This window comes from Podarcis pityusensis, assembly GCF_964106645.2.
Source record: "Podarcis pityusensis genome assembly, chromosome: 5".
NCBI classification, from domain to species: domain Eukaryota; kingdom Metazoa; phylum Chordata; class Lepidosauria; order Squamata; family Lacertidae; genus Podarcis; species Podarcis pityusensis.
Window position 1 is genome coordinate 87,095,806 of NC_138032.1, and position 24,545 is coordinate 87,120,350.

The 24,545-nt window shown below is 45.3% G+C and overlaps 2 protein-coding genes across 3 annotated transcripts in view; one reads left to right on the forward strand and one right to left on the reverse strand.

Annotated features, from left to right (window-relative positions):
* PIK3AP1 (phosphoinositide-3-kinase adaptor protein 1) overlaps window positions 1-922 on the reverse strand; it is a 45,048-nt gene extending 44,126 nt beyond the window's left edge. Inside the window, exon 1 of the mRNA XM_081005462.1 lies at window positions 369-922. Within this exon, the coding sequence (XP_080861588.1) occupies window positions 369-486 (118 nt within the window). The 5' untranslated portion in view covers window positions 487-922. The remainder of the gene's footprint in view (window positions 1-368) is intronic.
* Window positions 923-1,031: 109 nt separating this feature from the next.
* On the forward strand, window positions 1,032-23,304 carry NOLC1 (nucleolar and coiled-body phosphoprotein 1). 2 transcript variants are annotated; one of them, XM_081005496.1, is made up of 14 exons: window positions 1,032-1,186; window positions 3,017-3,072; window positions 5,320-5,444; window positions 6,093-6,205; window positions 8,163-8,328; window positions 9,592-9,713; window positions 12,360-12,495; window positions 14,158-14,295; window positions 14,937-15,026; window positions 16,896-17,003; window positions 18,485-19,072; window positions 20,351-20,460; window positions 21,408-21,488; window positions 21,655-23,304. In XM_081005496.1, the coding sequence occupies exons 1-14, from the start codon at window positions 1,076-1,078 to the stop codon at window positions 21,811-21,813; spliced, it is 2,103 nt and encodes a 700-aa protein (XP_080861622.1). In that variant the 5' UTR covers window positions 1,032-1,075; the 3' UTR covers window positions 21,814-23,304. The 2 variants fall into 2 exon arrangements, with proteins under 2 accessions (XP_080861622.1, XP_080861623.1); XM_081005497.1 differs by having other exon boundaries at window positions 6,096-6,205.
* The last annotated feature ends 1,241 nt before the right edge of the window (window positions 23,305-24,545 follow it).

Below are 24,545 nucleotides of genomic sequence, written 5' to 3' on the forward strand. Positions count from 1 at the left end.
GAAATACTTAACAAACTGACCAATTGTATCACAGATAACTCTGTTCTGCCCCCCTAACATAATGCCTACCCCCTGTAAAATAAATCCTGGCTACACCCATGCTTCTCAACCCATATAAGTGTTTAGTTCTGCCGTCTCCCAACCTAATTTTGAGAATGATAAAGGCGCTTAGCATTATCTGCAGCCAATATTCCTTGGAATGTCTGTCGCTTTAAACCAGTTTAACTCTGGTTTTTGCTCTGGTTCGTGCATCAGTGTAAGAAAGAGCATTGCTAGCCACATCAGAAGTCCTTCCAGTTAAGGACTCCCGCGGCACAGATTTTCCCTTTGGGCTACCATTGAAACCCTAACGGGAGCTCGCCACCTACCGCCTTTTCCAAGGTAAAGAAAGAAGTAGTCAACGTGTCGGCCGTCAGGTGTTCCTGGACTACATTTCCCATCATCCCTGGCGATATGAACCATGCTTGCTGAACATGCTATATCCATCTATCCACAAACAGTTCAACGGTCGTCTTATATTCTCGTGTAGCAAACAAATAAACTAAATATCCACCGTGGGCTCGACAACCGAAACATTCCTACTTCCATTCACTTCTGGAATCAAGACGCTTTGAACTTCACAAGCGTTTACGCGCTGCGTAAAATCCCACCGCGTCGGCGCAAAAACGCCAAAGGTTGCGCCAAGCCGCTGCCGGAGCTGCTTTTTTTTATAAGTAATAATAATAAAAATAGTCAGATAGTGCCCAATTAAAACCCCAAGATCCCAGACATCTCTCTTTTTAAAACAATCCCAAAATAAGGGGACGCTAGCTCTCCCTTTGGTTGCAGTAGCGGGGAGGGAGAGAGCGAGAGCGAAAAGTCGATTGAATTTTGCGCGGTGTCCCTTGATACTTTTTCCTATCTGTATGTTTTGGGGTGGCGGGTTTTGTTGTTGTTGTTGACGGGAGCCACTGCTTTTCAAATAAATAAAAACTAGAATGTGTGCTCTTGTGCACGCGCACGCTCGCGTGTCCGCGCGCGGCGTTTTCTGTTAAATATCCGGTGCCGGGCTCCAGCTTCCTTTTCCGGCGGCGACATGGCGAAGGCGCGCGTGGTGCCGAGCGACTTGTTCCCGCTGGTCTTCGCCTTCCTGCAAGAAAACCATTTCGAGGGGGCGGCGCGGGCTTTCGGGAAAGCTGCCGGCGTGGTGAGTGAGGGGGCAACGCCGGGGGGGGGGGCTGTTGCTTTTCTTTGGGGGGGCGGCGGCGCGTGCGCGTGTCTGTGCGCAAGTGGAGGCGACAGGGATGCATGAAATCCCCGGAGAAGGGAGAGGGGTCTCGGGGGTCAGGCCCCTTTCCCCGCCAGCAGTGTGCCATAACCTCCAACATTTATCCGATGAAAATATGGACGTCCCAAGGGGAGGTCTCCCCAGGTGAGGTGGGGGGGGGACGACTCCATATTTGGAGGTCAGGGTTCAGATCCTGAACTGAAGGGGCTGGTTGGGGGCGTGATGGGAGTTGCAAAGGGGAAACAGTTGGAGGGGAGCCTCCTCCCGTGGAGAGGCGACGTGCTGCGCTTGTCTCAAGGCAGCAGATGTTTCTCCTCTCTGCGCACGTGGGGGCTAGGGGACGCTTGAGTTTTTGCAACTTCCGCCTTTCCAAAATGAGGGGCGCGAAACATTGTCACGTGGCTGGGGAAGCCAAAGGTGTGTTGGGGTTAAATTAATAGAATTTAGTTGGCTTGGTAAGTAGAACGTGTGCAAAATGGCGTAGAGTCGTTTAAAAAACCTGTTGCCAAGTACTTGCGGTTCTATTCCATATTCATATTACTGTTATCATTCACCTGACATTTTCAGAAGGTGAAATTAAGATTGTTTCTCCGAAAACAGTTATGTGCTTGGTAGACTTCCGAAGCTAGATGTTGTCCAGTCACAAAAGCAATAGATTTGAATTCCTCACAACCAGAAACATACTTTTAAGGCCCCTCATTGAATAAATTCACAGAAATTAAGTTTCACCCCCTAAAATGACATGCCCTAATGTGGGATGGAGGTGATCTGTGGGCTTCTGTGGAAGTTAGATAATCTTTGTTATTTATACATTAAATTTCTATGCCACCCTTCATCCGAGTACCACAAAGTTTTACAAAGCAATCTTTAAGGCAACATGTATATGAGTGAGTGGTAAGTAATTGATAAAGGAGGAAGGAAATGTGCTGATGGACTGAGGCAAAGAGCATTTACTTTGAGGGGCTGTTGGGTTTGGGGGTGGGGGTGGGGATGGGCAAAAGCGCCTGAAGAGCCCAGGGCAGGGGTCAGCAACCCACGGCTCCGGAGCCGCATGTGGCTCTTTTAAACCTTTGCCGCGGCTCCCGGGCGGATACTAGCGAGGGGAGGAGGCGCATTGTGCGCCCCGACACTCCCCACTGTGGCGGGCGCTGTACTGGCTGTGACGTCGCATGGGGGCAGTGCGTGCGTTAGTCACGCACCGTCCCGACGTCACTTTCCCGCCTGCCCGCCCGCTACATTGTAAGGGGCATGTACGCTGGTCACTGTTTTGAAGGGGAGTGAAGAACACACACACAAAAAAAGGTAACTTGTTAATTTAACGTTTATTTCTATGAGGAGGAGTAATTCTGAGGGGTCAAACAAAGAAATAATAACAATTAAGATTGTTATTCTGTTTCAGTGTATCTGAAGAAGTGTGCATGCACACGAAAGCTTATACCAAGAACTAACTTAGTTGGTCTTTAAGGTGCTACAGGAAGGAATTTTTTTATTTCAAAGAAATAATAAAAAAGTGACAAAAAAGTTATTTTTATAATGACGAGTTTTGCGGCTCCCAATTTTTTTTTCTTTGGAAACGGGTCCAAGTGGCTCTTTTTCTCTTAGAGGTTGCAGACCCCTGGCCCAGGGTGTTGGCAGCAGGAGGCTCCAGAATTCGCAGCACATGGTACTTGCTTGCAAGCATCATAACTTACTGTCAAAAAGGTGTTTTTCCCCATATTTTATCATTTTTGTGTTGTGTTTGCATTTTAGACAAAACAAGACCCCAATGCCGCTTCTCTCCTTGATGTCTTCAACTACTGGCTGAAGTAAGTAGTGTAGTTTTTCAGGGAGAATTACTGCCTGTTGGTTCCAAGCAATTTTTCATTGGTTACCTGTTGGTTTGTTTTAGTAAAGCTGTTCATTGTCAGTCTCTCCCTCCCTCCCCCCCCCCCCCATGCCAAACTAGGAATATGAGTGTGTGTAGTTCTGGTGAATCAGACTCAGGACTTGCCTATAAAAGATGCTTCACAAATTGGTATAACACCAAGTAAATGGGATGGTAATGAAGGAGTATGAATTCTTTGACATCATCAGTGCCTCAAAGGAAGTCCTAACATAGGTCTAGCCTACGTTTGATTGGTTTCATCATGTGTTTTTTTAAAGCTGTTCTAACTTGTCTCTGTTGCTCCTAATGCATTGCTAAGCTTAAGCAGCCACACAGGCCCTACTATAAAGCAGGAATTCAGGGGAGGGGGCGGAATGGCATATTTGTAGCAATGCCAGTATGCAGATGGAAATTTGCAGACCGGCTGTGGGTGATCCACAAAGCACACATGGTGAGGTAATACATATTAAAAGTCAATGGGACTACTTACGAATAAATGTGCACAGCTGGATGTTTATGGTAAAATATCATACGTGAAATGTTTATCAAACGTATTATTTCCCCCCAAAAAGCTTGCTACACCAGTTGATTCACTGGTGACATTAATCTCATAGGTGCTGTGGGGACATGCTTTTCAAAGGCACACATTATTCTTTGCCGTCTTTATCCGCATGAATACATATTTATTTATTGCATTTGTATGCCTCTATCATGGATCATCAGGTCTCCTATTCAGACACTGACCAGATCCAGCTGCTACTCATGTCTTCAGATCCTGCCCTGGGATCAGAGGAGAACCACATGTTCTTCTTTTAAACTGGTTCTGTTGACCTTGACAAATCTAAATCCAGCTGCAGAGGGATGAGAACCACCAAAGAAAATCTAGCACGTACATCATCTCTCAATATTGGTACAAATATATATGCCCATGCATTCTCTTTATTTGTCCTGGGTTGCTTTGTGAGTAAACTTAGTTGTAAAAGTAAGCCAAGTGTACCAATTCACAAGCATTGGGGTGGGGTGGGGTTTTCACATTGCGCTTGTGCAAATGGATTTAGTTCTGCGCATCCTGTTATTTGTGGGTGCCCTATGCACGTGTTTTTATCACGCAGCAGTGTAGCAGGGAGTGTTCAGTTTTAATCATCGTTAGCATGAGGACCAGTTTAAAATACAGTTCCCCCTCCCCCCAAAAAACCCCAAAACGTGCAGTTCCTGTTTGTGCATACTTGAGAAATCAGGAGTAACACCCACCCACCCACCCATGTGGATATGGAGTTACCACTACAGTGGTGCCTTGGGTTACATACTGTTCAGGTTACATACGCTTCAGGTTACAGACTCCGCTAACCCAGAAATATTACCTCGGGTTAAGAACTTTGCTTCAGGATGAGAACAGAAATTGTGCGACGGCGCAGCAGCAGGAGGCCCCATTAGCTAAGGTGGTGCTTCAGATTAAGAACAGTTTCAGGTTAAGAACAGACCTCCGGAACGAATTAAGTTCTTAACCTGAGGTACCACTGTATTTGCGAGGGGAGGGAAGTCTGTTCAGCACTGATGCGGAGACACCCCACCTTGAAATCCAGGGAGTTCTGTGGTGCTCAGAAGGAGGTAACAGGACCTTCCTGGTTATTCTAGATGTGGAACCAAAGCCAAGAATGAAAGGATTCCGCTCTCTCAAAGTAGGTGCACTGTGGTAGCCAACAATGCAGTCCTACCCATGTCTACAAGGAAGTAAACCAAGTTCAGTTTAATAGATCTTGCTGGATCCTAGAACGACAATAGTTATACCTCTGTTTCCCATCTTCCTTCAGTCAGTCCTGCATTCTTTTTTGGCTGCTGTTTCTTCTTGCCTATCTTTCCCCCCACAAGATGGAGCTTTTGATTCATTAGTGAAGGAGCTAGGAGAGAGGATTTAAACCTGAATATTGGTTGTGAGAAACCACAGGAGAGGGCAGTGCTCTTGTGCTTGAATCCTGCTTGCAGGTTTTCCCACAGACACTTGGTTGGCCATTGTCAGAAGGGAGTGCTGAACTAGACGGGCCATTGACCTAAGTAATCCAGCAGCCTCTTCTTGTGTTCTTAGGAACAGAAAACATAATACTGTCACCTTTCCACCAGCACCCGGGGTCACAGATGAACCTCACACACAGGTCAATTACACAGTAGTGACTGTGATGTTTTCCTTTAGGTCGCCTGAAGCCAAAAAAAGACAAGCTGTTCCCAATGGCCCACCAGCAAAGAAGGCAAAGAAAGAATCTTCATCCAGTTCGGACAGCTCCAGTGAAGATGAGAAGCCCCCAGCTAAAAAACAAGGTAAATTATGCTAGTTTGCTCCAGTATGCAGATAAGATGCTTCATACTGGGGTGCTGATTTTGCTTCCGTAAGGAGTAGCCCAATTGCATCACTTGTGTGTGGAAACACCTATCTCCTCCCGTTGTTTCTGTCCACATTTGGATACGGATCACGTGCTCCTTGAACAATCCAGAGCAAATAAGTTATTCAGTGCCCTTGAGTAAAGGCTCCGTCAGCCACTATACCGTAATGTTTATCATAAACATAACTCAATGCAGTTGGAAGTCCATGGCCAAAGAATATTAGGTAAGGGGGGGCTGTAGATTCTTTAAGGAGTCGTACTCAGCAAGTGGGGGGGAAATATGGAACTCATGTAAATCCACTTGAAGATTTTTGGGGGGAAGAAAACAAAATCCAACCCAAACTGAGGGGTATGTTTTACACGACTGATAGTAAAACCAACACATGCAGATGTTTTGCAAATGTAGCTTTATTTTAGGGTTAAAATAATCTGTTCATAGGGTGGGAAGAAGTGGTTTATTTTTTGGGGGGGTGCTCTGCAATAGCAACTTTTGCTGACTGCTGTCTGCCTTTAAGATGAAGAAGATGGGGCTAGATTCCTTTCTAAATAACTCAGTATTTTCTTTTTCTCCCCACCCCAAATCTAGCAGCCAAGCCTGCTGCGGTAACCAAAGTGCCAGCAAAGGCAGCTCCTGAGAGCAGCAGTGATGATTCCAGCGACTCTTCCGATTCAGAGCAAGAGAAGAAGTCATCAGCAAAGGTGAGATTCTTGCCCATGCTCCTCCTCTAAGTCTTGAAAAGTCCTAAAGATGCCCTGAAAGCTACAAAACATGGAAACTCATATGGCTCTGTGAGCTGACCAGCCCTGTTTTTTTATTATTAGTGTTCTTAATAACAATGACATTCTTGTTTAGGAAAGAAAATAATGTGAAGGCGAAAAATGGTTACCATGCCCCTAAGATTTATTCTTGGTTGCTTACAAAGAACTCTCAACCTTTATCCAAAACTTTTAAAACATGGTGGCAGATAATTTTGGATATTGGGTGGAGGTAAAGGCCAGGACACGACGTCAGTGGAAATGAGGGTCGTTCTGGAAAGGGTTTGCTAAAAATAAATAAAAAATAAATTGGGCAGTAAGGGATGGTTTTTAAAGGAAGCAAGGGGAACCAACTGAAGTTGTGATGCCCTGTTCTCCTCCAGGGAAGCTTTACTGTACAGACTATTTCCAAAGGTATTCGAGGGAACCCTGTGATTCCTCCGTAAAATCGGTAATGGTGGCAATCTTCTCTGAAAAGCAGTGAGGCCACCATTGTTCATCTTAACCTGAAATGCATAGGGGCAGAAATATGTGCTGTATATTCTAAACTGCCCTCTTGGTTCATATGGAACAGTGGTGGGGTCCAATAGTGCCCAGCGCCCTACGTAAAATAAGCATGCACACTAGAACATTTCCTGGAATCCTCTGCTATGGGTCTCCTGGTTGTTCCAAGTGTCTAGGAGTCCCTTGTGGGGTATGGATTTATTGAAGCTATAATTCTGAAAGTGCTGGTTTTGAATATACTCTGTGTACACAGTTTGAGGGTAGAATGTCTTAAAATATGAACATGGAATAATAGAGGCGTTAAATCAGGGTTTCCCAAAGTTGGGTCTCCAGCAGTTTTTGGACTACAATTCCCATCATCCATGACAACTGGTCCCACTAGCTAGGGATGATGGGAGTTGTAGTCCAGAAACAGCTGGAGACCCAGCTTTGGTAAACTGTGTTAAATGGTGACCATGGGCTCTTATGAAAGCGTATTGGACCCCATCCTCCAGGCTTCTGACATGTATTTGTAACTTATTCGTGAAGTTGCCAGCAACTGTACCATAGTGAGAGCAGAGAAGGGTGGAGCGCTCCTCTGCTATGACACTGGACTGGTAACATTTGCATGCTTTGCTTCCCTGGGAAAACATAGAATGGGTTGATGTTGTGTGAAAAGCAGAATGGGCATTTGAGCATTTAGGCCAAGCAAGGCAGCACTCCAGGATATGCTGTTAAGACCAACTGTGCTGGTCCTGTGGGCTAACCGAGAGGCGAGGTCCAAGTCCAGTCCGAGGTCGAAGGTGCAACATGGAGGTAGTCCATAAAAGCTGAAGCTGGGAGCAGGGCAGGGAGTCGGGTGAGGTCAGGAGCTCCGGCAGAAAAGCAGGACAGGGTTCAGGCAGGAACTGACAACCAACGATGTTGCTCCCGCAACTTGGGACTGGGGCTGGCTAGCTTTTATCTGCCCCGAGGCATAGGGTGGCCCCGATCCTCAGGTGACTCACCTCTCCTGGCCTGGAGGCGAGCACTCCTCCTGCGGGAACTTAGTTCCCTCCGCCTCTCTGCCCTGAGCCTCTGCAGCTCAGGAGAGGCTGGAGGTTACCGGACCCAGAGGCAACCTCAGTTTCCTTTGACGGAGCTGAGAGTGGAGCACTGCAGGCAATGGGTCCTCCATCACCTCAGGAGCCAGAGCAGACACAGCTGGTGCCTGCACCTGAGGATCCAGCCCTGGCTCAACTGGTTCTGGAGGCGGGGAATCCTGTGCAGGCTGGGATTCCTCAGGTTCAGCATCCGAGTCCGAATCCCAGGCCATCACACCAACTTTTGCTGAAGACAGGCTTATAGTCAACTAAATATTATGTAAAATATTACTAAAGTAATGTGGCTTGTGGTGTTGACTGACTTCTCTCGTTAGAAGGGAACAGCTCTCCCGGTTAAGAAAGCTATCGTGAAAACAAAACCGCAAAAGAAACCCAGCAGTTCTAGTTCAGATTCAAGTAGCTCGGAAGATGAAGCTCCAAAGAAGCAGCAGCCAAAGCCAGAGGGAGGCAAAAAGGGAGCAAAGCCAGCTTCTAAGCCAGGTAACTCGCCTGCATTAGTGCAGAAAACCAAAATGCAGTTAACAAGTTCTCACAGGAGAGCTCTGAAAGGATTTTGTGGCTATTGAGTTCATTGAATACGTGTATAACCAGAGTTTTGTTCTGTAGACGCAGTTCTGTGTTACTTCTAAGTTTGGATCATTTCACAGACGATAGATACATAGGGCTGCCTTTGAAATGGTTTAGAAGTTCCACCTGGTCCAAGGGAGAGCTGCAAGATTAACTGGGAGGGTGAATCAATCACGTTATGCCAGGATCATACCAATTCAGCTGCCCCAGCTCCCATTGCGTTTCTGGGCCCAATCCAGAGTGCTAGTTTTAACCTTTAGAGCCCTTAATGGCTTGGAATCGGGATACCTGAAATACTACATTCTACGTCACACATACTTGCTGAAACAGTGAGATCTTCACAGGCCGTACCACAGGTGCCTCAGCAAGGTGACGGGCGAATATTGGGAACAGTGCCTGCTAAGTGGTGGCACCGTAGTTGTGGAATACCTTGCCCACAGAGGCTTGTCTGGCGCCGACTTTATGGTAATTTTTGCACCAGGCAAAGACTTAACTCTTTTTTGTTTTCCCGGGCTTTTTAAAAAGAGCTTGTGTTCTGAACCACAGTTTATGTGCTGCGTGTTTTTGAGACTGGCTTTTATTTTCTCTGCTGGAAATGTTTCTGCTGCACCTGTTCTAGGTTACTGGGTTGTCGTAGAAAAGTAAAAGTTACAAAAGTAAAAAAAAAAAAAAAAAAAGGTCATTCATATCCAAATCACTGAAAACGGGGATAAAACTTGGACAATATGAATTTCCTTTTCTAGACCTCAGGCCTGATGCAATGCTGAAGACCCTCCCTCCTTTATGATAGCTCAGTTGGTAGAGAATGAGACTTTTAATCTCAGGGTTGCGGGTTTCAGCAAAAGATTTCTGCATTGCAGGGGGTTGGACTAGAGGATTCCTGTGGTGCCTTCTAAGTCTCTGATTCTATTAATATATCATTCTTAATGTGCTCAGAACAACAGTGGGTTTTTTTGACTGCATGATACCAACTCGTTAAGCCAAGTACAAAGAAATATGAATCCTGTTTAAAGTAAACTAAACTAATCTTGCTGAAAACAATAGAAAATGATGTTCACTGTTTTGAACTTTGGAAAGGGGCGGTAAAAATTATTGTAGCGCTATGCATATGCAATAGCTGGATCTGAGCTTTCTAATTTCCTCTGTGCATCAAATATTATTTGCTTTCCCAATCAGCAACAAAAGTCACCAAGGTGACGTCCAAAATTAAAATTACCAATGGCAAAGCGGAAAGTAGCAGTGACAGCAGCAGCAGCAGCAGTGAGGATTCTGATGCAGAAAAGCGTCCACCTGCGAAGGTAAGCAATAGATCTTTGTATGGTGGCTAGAATTGCTAAGGCTTGTCTTTCCTGTATTTATTTCTTGTTTGAAGGGAACTCAGTTACACAAAAGCATGGGAACTAGGCAAGCATACTTGGGGTGGAGCCTTTGTATGAGTTCTGTGGCCTATTTACACTTGGAGCATTCAAGACTTTATATGCTATTTTCACAATCCTCTACTCAAGTCTGTCTTAGACTTGTGGCACACATGTCCGCTCCTAAATTCAACTTAGGAACTCCTCTGAGTTCAGACAGGCTTACTCCCAGATTAAGCGTGCAAAGGATTGCAGACGTAATCTTCTAGCTGTTCCCTGTGAACATGGAGAAAGTCAAAAATTTCTCTTGACTTTTATATTTTCTCCTTGTGAGATTATGCACCCCAGAATTTCTCAGCTGATACTGTGCCTCTACTATATTTGTATTGTGACTCCCCCCAAAATATTTTTTTGAATAAATTTTATTAGGATTAATAAAAAGAAATACAAAGCTTAACATCAAATGTCTCTTTTCAATCCAAAACTAAGACATTGATTTAAATGCAGTAAAAACATAGGGGGGAAAGAGAGAAGAAGGAAAACAGGAAAAGTAGAAAGAGAAAGAAAGAAAGAAGAAGAAAATAGTTCAGATGTGGCTGCCCTTATTTTTATACATTCCTCAAAGCTTGCGCTGTTCTACATCATAATTCCCGTAGATAGGAGTGTTGCAGTAGACCATAGCTTTGACTTTCAAAAATAGGGTTTTGATGAAGTTCCTCACAGAAGGCTTTTAAGAGAACCTAGTTGTTATGTGGCAAAAAGATAGATCCTTTTTATAGGTAACTCTTTAAAAATAGGAAACAAGAAGTAGGAATGATTGATTGGCCATTCTAGGGAAGTTATTGGAAGAGCCCTCTGCCCCGCCCCAGTTTTCTATATTTAAATTGGTGCTATTTAACAAACCATGCGAACAACAAGGTAGCAGTGTTTTCAGATTACACCAAATTATTACGTTTTTGTATACGCTGGAAGCCGCCCAGAGTGGCTGGGGCAACCTAGTCAGATGGGCAGGGTAGAAATAATAAAATAATTGTTGCTGGTGCTGTTGTTATTGCCGAAGGAGTCTCAAGCAGAGTTTGATGAGCTCCAAAAGCATCAAAAGTGAAAACAGGATGACAGTTGAGAGAGTGCAAAGTAAAGTACTCTTGGACAAAAAATAACTAACTTCTGATACTGATTGATTAGCTGCGTCTATCCAGGGAAGTTCTTGTGCTCTATTGGCAAGTTGGATAAAGAGTAATGAGTAAGTTCACTGGGAGAGGAGAGAGATTCAGCATTCCATTCGCAGCAGAAAGGGCAAGTTCCATGTTGGGAAATGGATTAGAAATAACAGGGCAAGCTTCCTAAATCAATATAGAAATCAGATGCAGTCAGATTTAGATTAATATGTCAAGACCATTTTTTTTTTTTAAAGTTATGGATAGAAAGGGCAGCCAGTGGTCCATTTCTGTGTGTTTTCACTAGGAATGACCTGCTGAGGTCAGTGAGGCTTCCTTCCAAGTAACTGGAGGACAGTAACCTCAAACTTGGCATTTGTAGCGCTTATTCCTTTTTGCATGAGAACTAAGGCTGCAGCTCTTAAGCACAGTCCTCACTATACAGTGGTGCCTCGCAAGACGAAATTAATCCGTTCCGCGAGAGTCTTCGTCTAGCGGTTTTTTCGTCTTGCGAAGCAACCCTATTAGCGGCTTAACGGATTAGCGCTATTAGCGGTTTAGCGGCTATTAAAGGCTTAAAGGCTTAGCGGATTAGCTGCTAAAAGGCTATTAAAGGCTTAGCAGATTAGATAAAGGGGGGGGAAAGCGAAAAAAAAATCTCAAGACTTGCAAGACATTTTCGTCTTGCGAAGCAAGCCCATAGGGAAATTCGTCCTGCGAAGCAACTCAAAAACGGAAAACCCTTTCGTCTAGCGGGTTTTCCGTCTTGCGAGGCATTCGTCTTGCGGGGCACCACTGTAATCAAAATGATTGCTCCGTATGGTGGGAAAGGAACCGTTTCACAGGGTTGTCTCCTCATCTGCAACATGGAAAATGGTCTATAACACACATTTATGCGTTAATATAGTTCAGGAAGTATTTCTGGTGTGATTCAGTAATGCTAGCCTGGTGTAAACAGTAAGCAGGTGATGCTGTTAAGGAGAACATACGTGTAGAAGCAGAAGTATTAGCGGTAAGATAATGCCACATTATTCTGCTTCTTGCATTGCTGCGTCATTTTACATTGCTTACGAAGAAAGAGAGAAAAGGAATGAGCTGGTTTTCATTTTTCATCCTCTTTCGACTCCTAGTATGTAGTTCGGTCCCCCTAGACAGCTACTTTATTCATCTGACAAAGTGGACTCTGGCCCCACAAAACTTATGAAACAATACGTTTGTTGGTCTTTAAAGAATCCGTATGACTTCTTCCTGCAAGACTCTTTAACTATCCTTCTGGAATGAATTCTCTTTTAATAGCCTTTCATGTCTCCGGCTTGTATTTGAGTTGTGTGCCTGGTAGGGTAGCAAATGATTAGCTTTGGATGGCAATTGCTCTTCAAACTTCACCCTTAATGAATGGGCAACGGTGGGTCATCTTCTCCCCTGTAATAAGAGCGAGCCAAAGAAAACTCCGCAGTCCAAACCTGAAGGTGCTCGTCTACCCACAAAGAAGGAGAGCAGCAGCAGCAGTAGTGATGATTCTTCTGACAGTTCAGCAAGTGGGAAGCCAGTGTCAAAGCCCAAGGCAGGTGAGTTGCTGGCGGATGCTTAAAATCCATCCTGAAGCTCCAGTTGATTCCAGAGCAGCGCCACATTATTAAATGGGACAGGGAAAATTGACCAGGTTATTATGCCAATGCTGAATAACATACCCATCAGGGAGAGAGGACCCTGGTTACAGAATAGCATTTCCAGGGACGTTTACCCTCCTTGTGTTCTTTTGAAGACCTTTCTCAATAGTTTTTGTAATTTTAAATCATGTGTTTTAACCCAGGGAGTGCAGCACGTTTTGTGAGTGCCGTGTCGCTGTTGGTGTTTTGACTTAATGGCTTTATATCTCATTTTGTATTTTAATTCTTTTTTTGGGGGGGGATAAATTTTATTAGGATTTCTAAAGAGAAATATAAAGCTTAATATCAAATATCCCCTTTTTAGCAGCCAACGCTAAAACATTGATCTAAATACAATAAGAACATAGAAAAAAAGTGAAAAAGAAAAGCAGGAAAAATTATTATTGTCCATGCCAGGTCAGTCAACCTTTGCTACTGTGTCCTTTCTTTTAGCAGATCAAGATGATCAGGTGACAGCAAAAACTGTGAGGTTTTTAGCGGGGGGCAATTAGAATATGATCTATTGTTTGATTATTGATGTAAACCCCCAAAATGTATTTTCTATGGTTAAGTTTTTACCTCTACCTTCAGTATATTTTATTTTATTTTATTGCTATGGCTTGTGGCTAATGCAAATAAAGATTCTTCTTCTCTAGAAAGAGAAATAAAGAAGTAATAGACAAGAGACTTAAAAAGAGAGAGAAAGAATAAAGTTCCGAAATTAATTATTTTTCGTGCTTGTTTATTGTAATGTGCCCAATCTGTGCCTTCCTGGAATCTGCGTTAGATGTAACATGTAACATACGGGGTTTACTAGCCTGGAGATGGGGTGAATTATAGCCCCAGCCCTCTTTCCTTCCCCAGAGTTTGCCTGAAGCCTGGGCTTCCTTTTGGCCCTGCGCTTGCTGTACACAAACCACAACTGTCTCCTGCCTGCTGTCTCTTAAAGCTTGAGTAGAACATAGGCTTGCTTTCCCACCTGACAGAGCCAGAGGAAACACATGTCCTTCAAGCTCAGAGCTAGAGGGACGATGAGGAGACATGCGGCTTTCGCTGTAGCGGCTGGTGGAAGGTCCAAGACTTCCATAGGCTGTGTGTCGAAGCAGAGCAGTTACAAATTTTTGTAAAAGAGGGAAAGGAGAGGCATGTGGGCCTAGTCTGTGCCTAATAGGCACTGAGGCAGACCAAATGCCTGTCCCCTCTCCAACTCTGAGCTGTTGGCAGACAAGGGTTTGTTTTCCGGCCCAACTCCAAGCTTAGAGCTGGAGAGCGGAGCACGATATTCCCCCCCCCCCAAAAAAACACCCCACAACTTTATGTTGTATTTCAGAGACATAGCACAAGGTTAGAGACAAGACCCTGCCACTTGGGTCTGAGAGAACTACCAGCAAGATTGGCCATATATGGTTGACTTCTTGCAGTATCATTTTGAGAAGCATATGCTGCAGAGATCCTCTTGGCTAGATGATTTAAGACACACACACACACACACAGTGTAATGTGACTAGCTTCATATTTGTCTCTCGTGTTTTGGTTGTTGGCAGATCTCATTCCACCAGATTCTCTTTTGTCCCTTCGCAGGCCAGTACAGCGCTGTGCCACCTCCTTCGTCCATAGAGTCAAGGAAGGGCAAAGCACAATCTCTGCCTGTAAAGACTTCTAAGAAAAAGGTGGAAAACCATGATGAAAAGGAGCAGGTGCCCAAGAAGAAAACAGCAAGTATGTATTTGTGGAGAGGAATTAAACATTAAGGTGACGGCATCCATATTTGATGGAGGGGACTCAAAAGACAGTCCTTGTTTCGTTGCATTTTGGGCAGGGAGTTTATGCACATGTATAAAATAGGCTCTCTGTTGGATACTGCCTAATGACTTGTTAAAACTTCTAGAAAACTAAGGAAGCTTCCAAGGTTGGCCTTGGTTCTGTATATTCCAGAATTCCTGGCTTCTCTGGCTTGCAAAAGGCTTTGTACCAACAAAGAGATACGCCTGTACCAGTTGAACAAAGCCTTTCTCTGTCATGAAACATGTAAGCTTACAAGTCCCCGCAATCACTGGCTGAACGCATGTTAACAAACACCTTTTGCACATCAGTTTAAAGTGCTTGCATGTCAGACTTCGATTGCAAAAGGCTAGGTGCCTTTTTTGGTAGCCTGAGATCAGGATACTAATAAGTACCCCAACTCCAGAAACCTTCGTACTTAAAGGGAATGTGTCAGGACTGTTCAGATTTGTGCTGGGCTGGCTGCTTTTAAAAAGTCTTCTTGTACGTACATCTGGGTATGAGCGTTTGTTAGACTGGAATTGTTTGGGTCCCCTTGAAGAGAAAGTTCAATGAAAGCAGCCTGATTTTCTTTGTAGCTAAAGGACCTGCGGCTAAGCCATCGCCTGCCCCCAAATCTGCTGCTGTTTCCAACCAAAAAGAAGAGACTAGTTCAGACAGTGACTCAGGTGAGTACCACAAACAAGCACGTTCTCTGGATTCTTTATCACTGTGTCTTTTACTGAGGAAATGTTTGGATTTGCATACCATGGAGGCAGTGAGTGAGACAGAAGTACCCTCTGTTTCAGGCTACCTGTCAGTTGCTTTTGATGTATACAACTAGTGCAGAATTACTTTGCACAGGGGATATCTCACACATATCCCATCTCACGCTTGGTGAAGAATCGTGCTTAGGAGTGGATTGGGGGATTCTCTTGGACGTTTTATGTCCAGAGGCTTGAGGCAGAATAGCAGAATGAACGGGCCTTCTCTGTAGTAACTCCCCATTTGTGGAATGCCGTCCCCAGGGAGGTTCGCTTGACGTCTTCATTATATATATTTTAGGTGCCAGGCAAATGCGTTCCTCTTCAACCATGCCTTTAGTTGATTAATATTCTACAGCCTTTGAAATGTAACAGGGGTTACTGTTTTGCTGTTTGGTTTTACCTATTTACTTGTTTTTATCCTGTATTTTATTCTGTGAACCACCCTGAGATCATACGATGAAGGGTGGTATAGAAATCTTAATACATAAATACATTTGTACCTTGGATCTCAAATGCCTTGGCTCCCGAACAAATCGGCTCCCAAACGAACGAAACCTGGAAGTGAGTGTTCTGGTTTTTGAACTATTTTCAGAAGCCAAACATCCGGGGGGGCTTCCGATTGACTGCAGGACGCTCCTGCAGCCAATTGGAAGCTGCGCCTTGGATTTCAAGAAGAACCAAGGTACAAATGTAAATAAATACCTGACAATAATGATGCTGATTTATTACTTATACCCCGTCCATCTGACTGGGTCACCCCAGCTACTTGGGGCAGCTTCCAACAGAATATTTAAAAACCCCATAATGAAACATCAGACATTAAAAACAATCATGCCCCATAAGTCTTACAAGCTGCTCTTGTATATTCCTGAGGCTGGACTGTTGTTGGAAAGTTACAGTTCCATCACCAAAGTGCACCTTTGTATACTCTTGCGCATGTCATGGGGCAACAGAGAGCGATACTGCTGGTAGGATGCGGGTGGCGCTGTGGTCTAAACCACTGAGCCTCTTGGGCTTGTCGATCAGGAGGTCGGCGGTTCGAATCCATGCAACGGGGTGAGCTGCTATTGTTCTGTCCCAGCTCCTGCCAGCCTAGCAGTTCATAAGCACGCCAGTGCAAGTAGATAAATAGGTCCCGCTGCAGCTGGAAGGCAAAGGGCGTTTCCATGTGCTCTGGTTTCCGTTACGGTGTTCCCTTGCACCAGAAGCGGTTTAGTCATGCTGGCCACATGACCCAGAAAGCTGTCTGTGGACAAACGCCGCCTCCCTTGGCCTGAAAGTGAGCTGAGCGCCGCAACCCCATAGTCAACCTTTGACTGGACTTAACTGTCCAGGGGTCCTGGTGGAGTGGGATAGGTTGCTTGTTTAGCCTCCATTGATTCAGTGGGTGTTTTTTGACCTGTACCACTCCTGAGGTCAGCGTAATAATTTATCAACGTTCGGCTGTAAGGTAGCATAGGGTTTGGTGTATGTCCACTCCTTGCCTATCATACTCTAGCCTCTACCCAGTGTTAGACTTCCTGCTGGTCATTGTTACATCAGCATATCTGTGATGTTGCACCACCTGATCTCCACTGGCAGAGGCCTATCTCGAGAGATGCTGGCACAACAGGGCTTTTGCAACGCTTTGAAAACCCCACCTGGCATATCTTGAGCACAGGACTGTAAAGCTATCATTAGCACTTCTGTTTGCTTTCGTTTAAACCACACACCTCGCTTGGAATCTCTGCGGTGAGAGGTTAAAATGTGCTGGGACTTAAAACCACTGTCTTGTTTGGATTTTGTGCATAGATAGTAGCTCTGAAGAAGACAAGAAGCTTCCTGCCAAATCGTCTGCAACAAAGGTTGCTGCTAAACCCGCTCCGTCAAAGGCAGCGACCAGCTCTTCTGATAGCTCAGGTACCTGAGGTTACAAGCAGACAAGCTCCATGTTGATCATTACTGTTCCCATATTACGAAAAGATCTGGCCAGTTACACAGATCCCTGGACGTGTTCCTTGCCATACCTAAAACAAGTAAAAGCCACAATGCTGCAAGTACTTTGCTTGATTTTCTTCTACCACTCCTTGTGCCCTTTAGGCTTTAAGTGTGGCCCTGCCGATGAGCTTTAGGATATAAATCAGGGTTGGGTCCACGGCAGTGTCCAAGAGATGCATGTGACTTGAGGCCTTTTTGGGCGGCGCTGTGGGTTAAACCACAGAGCCTAGGACTTGCCGATCAGAAGGTTGGCGGTTCGAATCCCTGCGACGGGGTGAGCTCCCGTTGTTCGGTCCCAGCACATCAAAGTGAAAGTAGATAAATAGGTACCGCTCCGGCGGGAAGGTAAACGGCATTTCTGTGTGCTGCTCTAGTTCGCCAGAAGCGGCTTAGTCATGCTGGCCCCATGACCCGGAAGCTGTACGCCGGCTCCCTCAGCCAGTAAAGCGAGATGAGCGCTGCAACCCCAGAGTCGGTCACGACTGGACCTAATGGTCAGAGGTCCCTTTACCTTTACAGCAACATTTTACGTCCCCACTTCCCCAGCCCTCACACTGCCTTCCCAAATCCCAAATTTTGGGCTTGTCCCCACCCCATGCAGCAAGCCAGTGTGTGACCTGCGGGTTCTCTTGCAGCTCACAAGAGACTGCCCTGATGTAGATGTTCCATAGAAAAGATAACCTTCCACCGTTTAAGTAGCCATTGTTTTTTATAAGGACTTACAATCACTTAACCGAGCCTATTCCCTATGTTTATTTATGCTCCAGTTAGCCACAGAAGAGGTGCCTGTCTGTTTAAAAACCGGCAAGTATCCTTGCTTCGTTTAAATTGTCTCAGTTGATCAGTGAGTAAATATTCCAATCACTGCACAGGAAATGTGTACACATATATATCTCGTGTGCCAATTTGTCTGATAATTAGTATGGGCAGGGACCCTATAATTACCGTATTTTTTGCTCTATAAGACTCACTTTTTCCTTCCTAAAAAGTAAGGGGAAATGTGTGTGCGTCTTATGGAGCGAATGCAGGCTGCTCATCTATCCCAGAAGCCAGAACAGCAAGAGGGACCGCTGCTTTCACTGCACAGCGATCCCTCTTGTTGTTCTGGCTTCTGACATTCAGAATATTTTTTTTTCTTGTTTTCCTCCTCCAAAAACTAGGTGCGTCTTGTGGTGTGGTGCGTCTTATAGAGCGAAAAATACGGTAATCTCACACCCTCCTAAGTCAGCTTTCCTTACAAAATCCTTTCCCCTCCTACTTTTCCTTGAATAGTGAAAACACTGGTATTTGGATTCGTCCTGTGGGTGTACAACTTGCCCCATCTGAAACTGAACTGTGAAAATAGTGCAGAACCTGCGCTGCTTTTGTCGTTCAAATTTCTCCTTTAAAATTTGCTTACCTAGATTCTGACAGCTCTGAGGATGAAACTCCTGCAAATGCTGCAGTTAAACCAGCTGCAAAGGCGGCAAAGAAGATTCCTGTGATGGTTGGAAAGAAGGCGGATGCTGGCTCTGGGGATAAGAGAGTTGCTCCCCCCAAAACTGGTGCAAAGAGTCCCAAGTCAGGATCCAAACCTAGTCTCTCTGCCTCCCAAGCAAGCAGTTCTTCAGACTCCAGCAGCAGCTCAAGTAGTGAAGAGGAGCAGAGCAAGCCTGCCCAGAAGTCGGCTAAGAAGTCGCAGGCCAAGCCCGTTCAGAAGCCGGCTAGCAAATTGGCCAGCGGCAAGAGCACAGTGGCTTCGAAGCAAGCGGAGTCCGAAAGCAGCAGCTCTTCCGACAGCTCCAGCGACGACGAGCCCAAAGCGGCAGGGGAGGGGCTAAAGAATAAAGCCAAGAAAAACAGCAAGCCGTCGAAGAAAAAGGCATCGAAAGCTTCATCCGCGCCTGCAGGCAAAACACCGTCTTCCAAGACTCTTACATCTGAAGCAGCTAGCGATGGGGAGAGCAGCAGTTCTGATGATGAAGATGACGACGATGGGGCTGTCAATGGAGGTACGTCACTGCCAGCCAAGAAGGAAGTAGGGAATGCTGAATATGAAAGAAAGTTAATACTGTATGCAGGGTGAATTTGATTTAAATCACGATTTAAATCACCAGTCAGTAAGGCTTGATTTAAATCATGTTTTTTTGCAGAAAGACTCATTCTTGCTGTGCTGGCATAATCTTAATATTTACAACCAAAGGAATGTTTCATTTTTGGAATAATAAATTTTCAGAGTGGTTTTTACAGTTATATTACTGATTTGGTTATACTGTTCGAAATACATAGATAATTATGAAATTATTGTGAGGTTTAATAAGTTAACTTTATTTTTGGACAACTTTTCTGCTGTACTTTGTTGGAAGGGAAAAAACCCAATAATTTCCTTAATGACAATTTAAACAATTTCTTTAACTAAAACAATAACATTATAGCATTTGTATCCATGTTTGTTAACCGATGTGGTTAAACAATAAAAAAAACACCTTAGACTATGTTTTAGCACACATGAAAAACTTAAATACTTATTTCCTGATGAATAGCCTTTGGACTATAATGTAATTTAAACAGGAAACTACCTTTAGAAAGATTTTTCCTCCAAAAGCATTTTATTTCAAAAATCCGATTTAAATTTTTAAAAATTCCAATTTAAATTTTTTAAAAAATTATTTTTAAATTTTTTAAAATAAAAAACATTGATTTTTATCCACCCTAACCGCATGCATGAATGCCACATGTGCAATCTTTTCCCAGTAACTGCAGTGCATCTTATGTTCAGTGGGCAGTTAAAAAGAATATGGGTCATTAAAGTAGCACTGGATATGGGTCACAACAAAATATTTCTTACTTTTACTCCCACCCCACCTGACTGCTTATTCTATGGGCTGTTCTCTTATATTGAGCAAGATATCATTGTGTTAGGGACGCATGTGGCGCTGTGGTCTAAACCACTGAGCCTAGGGCTTGGCGATCGGAAGGTCGGCGGTTCAAATCCCCTTGATGGGGTGAGCTCCCGTTGTTCGGTCCCTGCTCCTACCCACCTAGCAGTTCAAAAGCACGTCAAAGTGCAAGTAGATAAATAGGTACCACTCCGGCGGAAAGGTAAATGGCGTTTCCGTGCGCTGCTCTGGTTCACCAAGAAGCGGCTTAGTCATGCTGGCTACATGACCCAGAAAAACTGTCTGTGGACAAACGCCGGCTCCCTTGGTCTATAGAGCGAGATGAGCGTGCAACCCCAGAATCGTCCGCAACATTTACCTTTTACCTTTGATTGTGTTGAAACACGGCAGGCCAATCCAAGAAGAAACGAAAAAGGGAGGACAGCCAGGGGCAGGAGACACCAAATGCGGGGAAGAACAAGAAACCCAAAACACCACATACGTTCCCCAAGATGAAGCGGGTAAGAATCATGGCGTTGTAGAGTCGGGAGGGACCCGGGGGTCATCTAGTCCAACCCCCTGCAATGCAGGAATCTCAGCTAAAGCATTCCCAGCAGATGGCCACCCAACCTTTGCTTAAAAACCTCCAAGGAAGGAGAGGCCTACAACCTCCTGATGGAGATCATTCCACCATTGAACAGCTCTTACTTTCAGAAAGTTCTTCCTGGTGTTTAGTCGGAATCTCCTTTCTTGTACCTCGAAGCCATTGGTTTGAGTCCTACCCTCCAGAGCGGGAGAAAACAAGCTTGTTCCCTCCTCCATGTGGCAGCCCTTGAGATATTAGAAGATGGCCACCATATCTCTTCTCAGTCTCCTGGGGAAGACTGAGAGGATCTCGGGAGAAAGGGTGGAATTGCCTTCTTGACAAGAGCTGCGAAAAGCTTTCATCTCTGTTGGTTGTCTCCTTTTACCCTGAGAAACCTTGTTGAGGTGCTCTAAATTTGCCAGGAGCAGCCTGGCATCTGTGGTTCTAATCCAGGGGTTGGCAAAGTTTTTGTGGCTTGGGCCGGTTCAAGGTCCAGCAGACGCCACGGTGGGCCGGGCCGGAGTGCGCACGCATGCGCAAACACTCTTTCCGGCGCAGAGGAGGTGTGCGCAGCTTCCCAGAAGGTGGTCCCTGCTCTGCTCCGCGCTGGTTTAGCACGGCGCACGGAAACCGAGCGGGCAGTGGGGGTCCATGGGCCGGTTAAACGACTCGCATGGACCGCTTGTGGCCCATGGGCCTTAGTATGCCGGCCCCTGTTCTAGTCACTGGGGCATCATGAAGCATTTCTGTCCCAGGAAGATGCTTAACTTTACAGTTTTGGTGCATACGGCCATAAATCCAATGTAGTTTGGGGCTCATTGCTTTAAATTAGCACGACGGCTACTGCAGGAAAATACCAAAATACCAATTTTCTTTTGACAGCAGTCCAGTCCTTTCCGCAGAGTAAAAGCAGAAGAGATTGAGGTGGATGCACGAGTAGCAAACAATTCATTTGATGCCAAGGTAAGAGGAAGATAAGAGTTGCATTCCTCCAGACTGTAGTTTGTGCAAAACTGTGGGGTTTTTGCACTGTCTAGGACCTGTTTGCTTAAGGGAGCATTGCCTCTTCAGTAACTACTCGGTGTTCTTTTGCTGACTGGTGGTCACTGACTCGCTGTATCTCTTCCAGAGAGGAGCTGCGGGTGACTGGGGCGAAAAGGCCAACGAAGTCCTGAAATTTACAAAAGGGAAATCCTTCCGACACGAGAAGACAAAGAAGAAAAGGGGAAGTTACTGCGGCGGCGCAATCTCCACGCAGATAAACTCCATCAAATTTGAAAGCGACTAAACTTCAGTTGCCTCCTCAGAATCCAAGGCCTGAGCATGTGAAAAGATGTGAAGTGTAGTGGGATCTCTCTTCCACAAAGCATCAACTCTTGTATTGGTAACATGGGAAGATGGTTGCTCTTTTGCGTAATGACAAAACTTAGCCGTGTCTGTGACTGTCTCTTGAGGACTTCTCAGACTTTCTTAATTAAGTACAAACTTACTTTTAGATGACACAAGTTCAGTTCTAGCAGACCTCATGAAGCAATATGTATGTTGTTCTTGTTTTGCTAAACACCCCTTTTTAATCTTCCAACAAATCTAACATTAAGGATGCACCGAAAGTGACATTCATCTCTATTGCTCCGCTCCTTGGTAAGGAATCTGGTCTTGCCTGCTGTCAAAAGGGTGATCCCACCTTCGCAATCTCGCCTATCATTTTCCCCCTCTTCATTTGGGGCATTCATAAAACATTTCCATAATCTCTAAGAGCTGGGCAACTTGGTTAAATCCAGGCAAATCTCCCCTTTCCTATAAATGGATTGGCTATAACTACTTGAAAATCCCTGAGTTAATTTTTTGGGCCATCGTTTTTGTAGATGAGGCAACAAAAATGTCTGCCTGTTTCCTTTTGGTTTCTCCAAAAGCCAGGAAAATACCCAAGGGTTGAAATAGCTCCAGAGTGCAGGGCCACTGATTGTTATCTACGTTTGGCAATCACGTAATACCTTCGAGGGGAAGTAAGAGTCCTTGCATGGTGGCTCTGCCAACTAATATGTCGCTCGCAATGGCCGTTCTTATTTGGATAGTGTGCAGTTGGGCCCGTTGAAGCCTTCGTCCATCTGCTTTGTTTTGTTTTTGGGGAATGTGATGACTTTTTATTTCCCAGAGATGGCCAGGTCCAGTTAAGGCTCTTACGTGAGAAGCTTGCAACCTCAGGCATGTTAATCCTTGCTGATGTGCTTCAATGTGGCCAGAGAAGCCACAATGCTTCTTTAGGGTGGAGCCTGGACGCCAGCTGCTAAAAGAAACCGGACCTGTTCAAGAAGTACCATCTGATGATGGAAAGATGGGAGAAGTGGTTGTTGGGAGCTCTCACCCCACCCCACCCCCAAAGAGAAAACCTTCAACCATGTGTTTCCTCCATTTGGAGCATAAAAGTAATAAAACCCAGCAGATTAACTGCGTGGGAAGCTGGCTGTCAAGAGAGAGCATTTTAGATGTTTCCCTGTTGTGGATATCGCTGTACTTCGGAATCCGTCCACAGTAAATGCTATGCCAGCAATGTCTGCGGGTTAAAGACAAAACCGTCAAGGTTATAATGTGTCTTAATGCCCCAAAGGGCTATTCTTTTCACAGCCTTGGCCCCTTGCCCTTTGATGTCTTCAGATTCCATTGGCATGGTACAAGAAACTGGCAAGACTCAACTCCTCAATGGTGTTGGGACGGTTGGATATTTTATTTGAATAGACAAACATTTAGTATAATAAAAATGTTTTTAAAATGTCGATAAGGGTGGTTGTTGTTTTTTAATCCAGACCTAAGGGTGTTTGAATTGAGGTGGACAGAAATTGCTTTATTAAGTCCCTAATGCACTGGCATTTAACAGGGCAGCTTTTCAGTCCCATTTGGGAATGGTAGAGCTGTGCTCATTCCATATATACAAAGAGTTGTTTGATGGGGGGTGGGCAAGGTAGGGGGAGGGGACCTGATTTGTCAAGAGGCAGTTCTGGGTGACTAAATGCTTCTGCCTAACACGGGTGGCACTGTGGGTTAAACCACAGAGCCTAGGACTTGCAGATCAGAAGGTTGGCGGTTCAAATCCCCGCGACAGCGTGAGCTCCCGTTGCTCAGTCCCTGCTCCTGCCAACCTAGCAGTTGGAAAGCACGTCAAAGTGCAAGTAGATAAATAGGTACCACTCCGGTGGGAAGGTAAATGGCGTTTCTGTGCGCTGCTCTGGTTCGCCAGAAGCGGCTTAGTCATGCTGGCCACATGACCTGGAAGCTGTACGCCGGCTCCCTCGGCCAATAAAGCGAGATGAGCACCACAACCCCAGAGTCGGCCACGACTGGACCTAATGGTCAGGGGTCCCTTTACCTTTACTAAGGTCTAGGAGTTCTCCTGGATCTGTCAAGGTGGCAGCTAGCACACAGCCTTATATCCGGCTCTGACTGATTTGGGAACTTCACGCTGTGCTGGGCAAGGAAGTATCTTTCACCACTCTCAGACGCACCATTGTTCTGTCCAGATTTCATGAAAAGGGGTGTTTGTCTGGCAGCGGTAAGAGCTCTTTCCTGCCCAGGAGAGCACGCAGCTTCTGCGTTTTGTGCCAGCTCCCACCTAGGCAGCCAGGAGCAGGGCAAGATCTGGAACAATCCTCAGATAGCCTTAAAAGCCACCCTGATCTTTAAGGCAGAGGGTGAGGCACAGGGGACCAGAAGATCTTCTCCATCTACCCTACAGTGCCTTCTCCCACCACCCTGCTGCAGTTAGGTTTTTAAAACCTCCTGGAGCCAGTAAGTGGTGTTCTCCAACCAGAAATATAGGATAGGCACAAGCTTGTTTTGTTGTTGGGGTTCCCTGCCACTCACCCTTCTCCTGCATCTTGAAAATGCCAGCAACTGGTTTCCAAACCAAGCATTTTCCAAAGTATAATTGCCCTGTGTCTGTAATTAATTGCAGGAGTATCTTGACTCTTCCCACTGTCTGGCTCACACCCCACTCATTTTTGGAATGTGGCTTGCAACAAGAGG

What these genes read in the sequence shown, in the direction of transcription:
- NOLC1 (XM_081005496.1), top strand. Translation starts at nt 1,076, where the DNA reads ATGGCGAAGGCGCGCGTGGTGCCGAGCGACTTGTTCCCGCTGGTCTTC. An exon ending in GCCCAAGAAGAAAACAGCAA is followed by an intron (nt 14,296 to 14,936) that starts GTATGTATTTGT and finishes TTTTCTTTGTAG; the next exon opens with CTAAAGGACCTGCGGCTAAG. An exon ending in ACAATTCATTTGATGCCAAG is followed by an intron (nt 21,489 to 21,654) that starts GTAAGAGGAAGA and finishes TATCTCTTCCAG; the next exon opens with AGAGGAGCTGCGGGTGACTG.